We start from the raw sequence: 3,625 nt of genomic DNA, 5'->3' as shown, positions 1-3,625 counted from the left end.
ATCGGAATAAACAGTATAATTCATTAAGATTTTATAGTATATAAATTAGGTTAAATAATATTTAATTACATTATTTTAGAGTAATTTTTAGCATAAATATTTTAACTCTCTGTTAAGCCATTATATCCACGTGTTATTTTTTTATTAGTATATTTGAATTATTTTTTTTTAAATAATAAAAATTTAATGACTTGGACCAATCAAGAATTGCCACGTGGCAATTTATTTAACCATGTACCTACCGAAATTTCAAAATTATAACTTAAATATTATTACCGTAAAAAATTAATTTTAGATATTTATTTACAACTGAGAGTTAAACTTAAGTATTTATACCGCAAATTACTCTATTTTTTATCTCTTTTAACATATTTCTTACCCTTCACACAAATTAGGTCCCACAATTGATAATTTAGAAGGGTCACTCCCTACTTTACATGTGTGTAGCGATAATAATTTCCTCAACTTTTTGTTTGATTTTCTCTTCTCTTTATTTTTTTAGCCAAAACAAACCGTTTATTTAGGTTTGTAATCATTGTCAATAGTTTACTAAACCAACCCAAAGAAGTTTTTCTTAAACAGTCCAAATTTCCATTCTTTGTTTCCTACCTTGGATTCCCACTTTCTCTCTTCTACTTGGGAAAAAAAATACTCATTTTCTTGTTCTCTCTCTCTACTTTCTATATCTTTCTTGGATTTTCCCATTTGAATCTTAACATAATTCTTTTGTTACCCTTAAAAACTAACACTTTCTAATTTAGCCAAAAAGAAGAACAAGAAGAAGAACTCAATTCAGAGTTTTCTTGATTTTTTTTTTTTTTTCATTCAAGTTTTTGTTTTTCCTGATAAAATCTTCAAATACTGAGTTAAAATCAGCTTTCAATGGCGGCAGAGAACTCACTGAAATCAAGGGAAGTTTCGGCTATGTTAAAACAGGGCTTCATTTCTGATACAACACTCTCATTCTCACCATCAAGATCCATTTCCAGATTGTACTCGCCTTCATCTTCGCCATCATCCAAAACCCTCTGTTCTCCTCCTCCGCCGCCATTCTCCGCCGCGCAATCACCCAACTCGCCGAGTCAGACTCAGATGGCTCGTCCCACTTCTCATAGCCAAACCCTTTACGACATGATGAACGATGAGCAATACCGCGAGTCTAAGCTCTCCGATGAAAAGCGACGGAAATTGCAGGAACGTGTGGCGAAGTTACTGGAAGACGCGCCGTTTCGAATCCCCAATTGGGGGGGATTGGTTTCTGGTGATGTGAGGCTCACGGTGGTCGCTAGAGATGGTTTTAAGGTATCCATGGATGTCCACAAGAGCATACTCGCTTCCAAGAGCAGGTTTTTCGCTGATAAACTCCGCCGTGACCGGGGAGTCTCGCACTCGGTGGAGATCAGTGACTGTGATGACGTCGATGTTTATGTTGAAGCGGTGGTATTGATGTATTATGAGGATTTGAAGAAGAGGTTGATTGGGGAGGAGGTGTCTAAGGTTTTGGGTTTGCTTAAGGTTAGTGTTTTTGGTATGTTTTCAATTTTTTGTTTGGTTGCTTAGAAAGTTTGATTTTCTTTTTGGAATTTTGGGGGAAAAAGTTCAATTGGGTTTTTATCAGATTTGTGAATAGAGTTGTTGTTTTTCAGATGATGGGGTAGTGAGATTGGAGTTCAGTTTGAATAGTTGTGTTTTTTAGTAAGTAAAAGTGTCTTGTTTTTATTTGTTTGGATAAATTTTTGGTTCTTTTGTTAGATTTGGTTTTTGTAGAACAAAGCAAGTTTAAGTACCAAGTTAGATTATCTTGGATTGAAGCTTTTTGGTGACCCAAATAACTTGTTTTTTAGTATAGAAAATACATCTGACTCTAGAAAATATTAGTACAGCTCATGATTTGTTCTGAAATTGAAAACTCATAGCAGTTTGGATTATTATTGTTCTGATTCTTTTAATGTTGACCAGCTTAGATGGTGTAATAGTAGAACTATGATAATGAAAATTCAAAGTTCAATTGTAAAGCTAAGAATTTTGCATATTAGGGAAAGCCACTGGTTATAGCTCAAACAAAATAGTTGCATGAATTGACAATCAATAATCAAGAAAATATTCAACCATTATTCTTCTGTGATAGGTTTGTTCGGCTATCATGTTTGATATGGGGATTGCCACATGCTTAGAGTACTTGGAAGCTGTTCCATGGTCTGAGGATGAAGAAGAGAAAGTCATTTCTAATCTCAGCCTACTTCATCTTGATGAGACAGCTAGTGAAGTTTTGATGAGAGTATCGTCTGAACCATCCACTTCGACGCAAACTGATGACATCCTCATGCAATTATTGACTGGTGTTCTTCAAGCTAAAGATGATAAAGCTCGTCGAGAAATGAAAAATGTCATTTCTCGTCTGCTCAGAGAAGATGCACCCAACAACAGCAACAGACTTGACATTTCCAAAGACACACTTTATCATCTTTGTCATAGATGTATCAGTTCTCTTGTCCTATGCTTATCAGAAGCTACAAGCATTGATGAGACTCAACGGGATCGAGGAGTTGTGATGAGTGAGATTGCTAGAGAGGCTGACAATATTCAATGGATTGTTGAAATTTTGGTGGACAAGAAAATGGCCGATGAATTTGTGAAATTGTGGGCAGATCAGAAGGAGCTTGCACTCCTTCATTCCAAGATTCCCACCATGTACCGTCATGAAATCAGCCGAGTAACTGCTCAACTCTGTGTTGCAATAGGCAGAGGGCATATCTTGGTACCAAAAGATACTCGGTCTGCCCTGCTTTCGACATGGCTGGAAGCACTTTACGAGGACTTTGGATGGATGAGAAGAGCTTGTAGATCTGTTGATAAGAAGGTAGTTGAAGATGGACTTGGCCAGACAATTCTTACACTGCCATTGCCTCAGCAACAAGCCATTTTACTCAATTGGTTCGATCGGTTTCTTAACAAGGGAGATGACTGTCCCAACATGCAAAAGGCATTCGAGATTTGGTGGAGAAGAGCATTCATCAGAGAACGAGCGTCCGAGCAGAATAATTCTCAGTTGCAAATAACAGTGTGTGATTATCCAAGCTAAATGGTGGGTTATCTTTTCTTGACCATTTTACAAAAGGGATAAAGAAGAAGAGCAACCCAAATTAAGTGTACATAACAAGGAACAATTCTTTTTTGTTCAGTTGGCTTTTTTTGTTATTGGGAAATTTATTTCTGAGGGAGGTGAAGTGAAGTGAAGGCTCCCTTATACAGATCCACGTATGGATAAAAAAGACCATTTAAAGAGTTAATGAAAAACAATATTCTTAATTTCCAGTTTCCTTTTGAGTTCTGTTTGATTGTTTTTTAAGAGAATCTATATTCATCTTGCTAGTTGGCTTGGATACTCAACAAATTCTCTAGTGTAGAACTTTACATAACAAAGTTACCAAACAATTTAACTTAGCATATTTGTAGAGATGCTTGTAAAAATGCAGTTTTGACAGACACTAGCAAAATATCATGCATTGTTATTTACCAAATAGCAATATTTAAATTACTTTCTTTAAGAAAATAGATAGAACAAATTGAAAAACAATTAATAGCTCAACATACTCGTATATCAATATGCATGTTTGAGCACATA

The 3,625-nt window shown here is 35.6% G+C and overlaps 1 protein-coding gene across 1 annotated transcript; it reads left to right on the top strand.

Moving 5' to 3' along the window:
* Positions 1 to 444: 444 nt before the first annotated feature.
* On the top strand, positions 445 to 3,315 carry LOC115719664 (BTB/POZ domain-containing protein At5g60050). The gene is made up of 2 exons (XM_030648786.2): positions 445 to 1,515; positions 2,129 to 3,315. Exons 1-2 carry the CDS (start codon positions 883 to 885, stop codon positions 3,080 to 3,082), a joined length of 1,587 nt encoding a protein of 528 aa, XP_030504646.1. The 5' UTR covers positions 445 to 882; the 3' UTR covers positions 3,083 to 3,315.
* Positions 3,316 to 3,625: the final 310 nt, after the last annotated feature.

This window comes from Cannabis sativa, chromosome 2, assembly GCF_029168945.1.
Source record: "Cannabis sativa cultivar Pink pepper isolate KNU-18-1 chromosome 2, ASM2916894v1, whole genome shotgun sequence".
Taxonomy (NCBI): domain Eukaryota; kingdom Viridiplantae; phylum Streptophyta; class Magnoliopsida; order Rosales; family Cannabaceae; genus Cannabis; species Cannabis sativa.
The sequence above is the reverse complement of the archived record's forward strand: the minus strand, read 5'-3'. Positions and strand labels throughout refer to the sequence as shown.

Bases quoted from the DNA above. Each gene is read 5' to 3' on its own strand.
- LOC115719664 (XM_030648786.2), top strand. From the start codon at position 883: ATGGCGGCAGAGAACTCACTGAAATCAAGGGAAGTTTCGGCTATGTTA. The intron at 1,516-2,128 runs GTTAGTGTTTTT...CTTCTGTGATAG, and splicing joins AGGTTTTGGGTTTGCTTAAG to GTTTGTTCGGCTATCATGTT.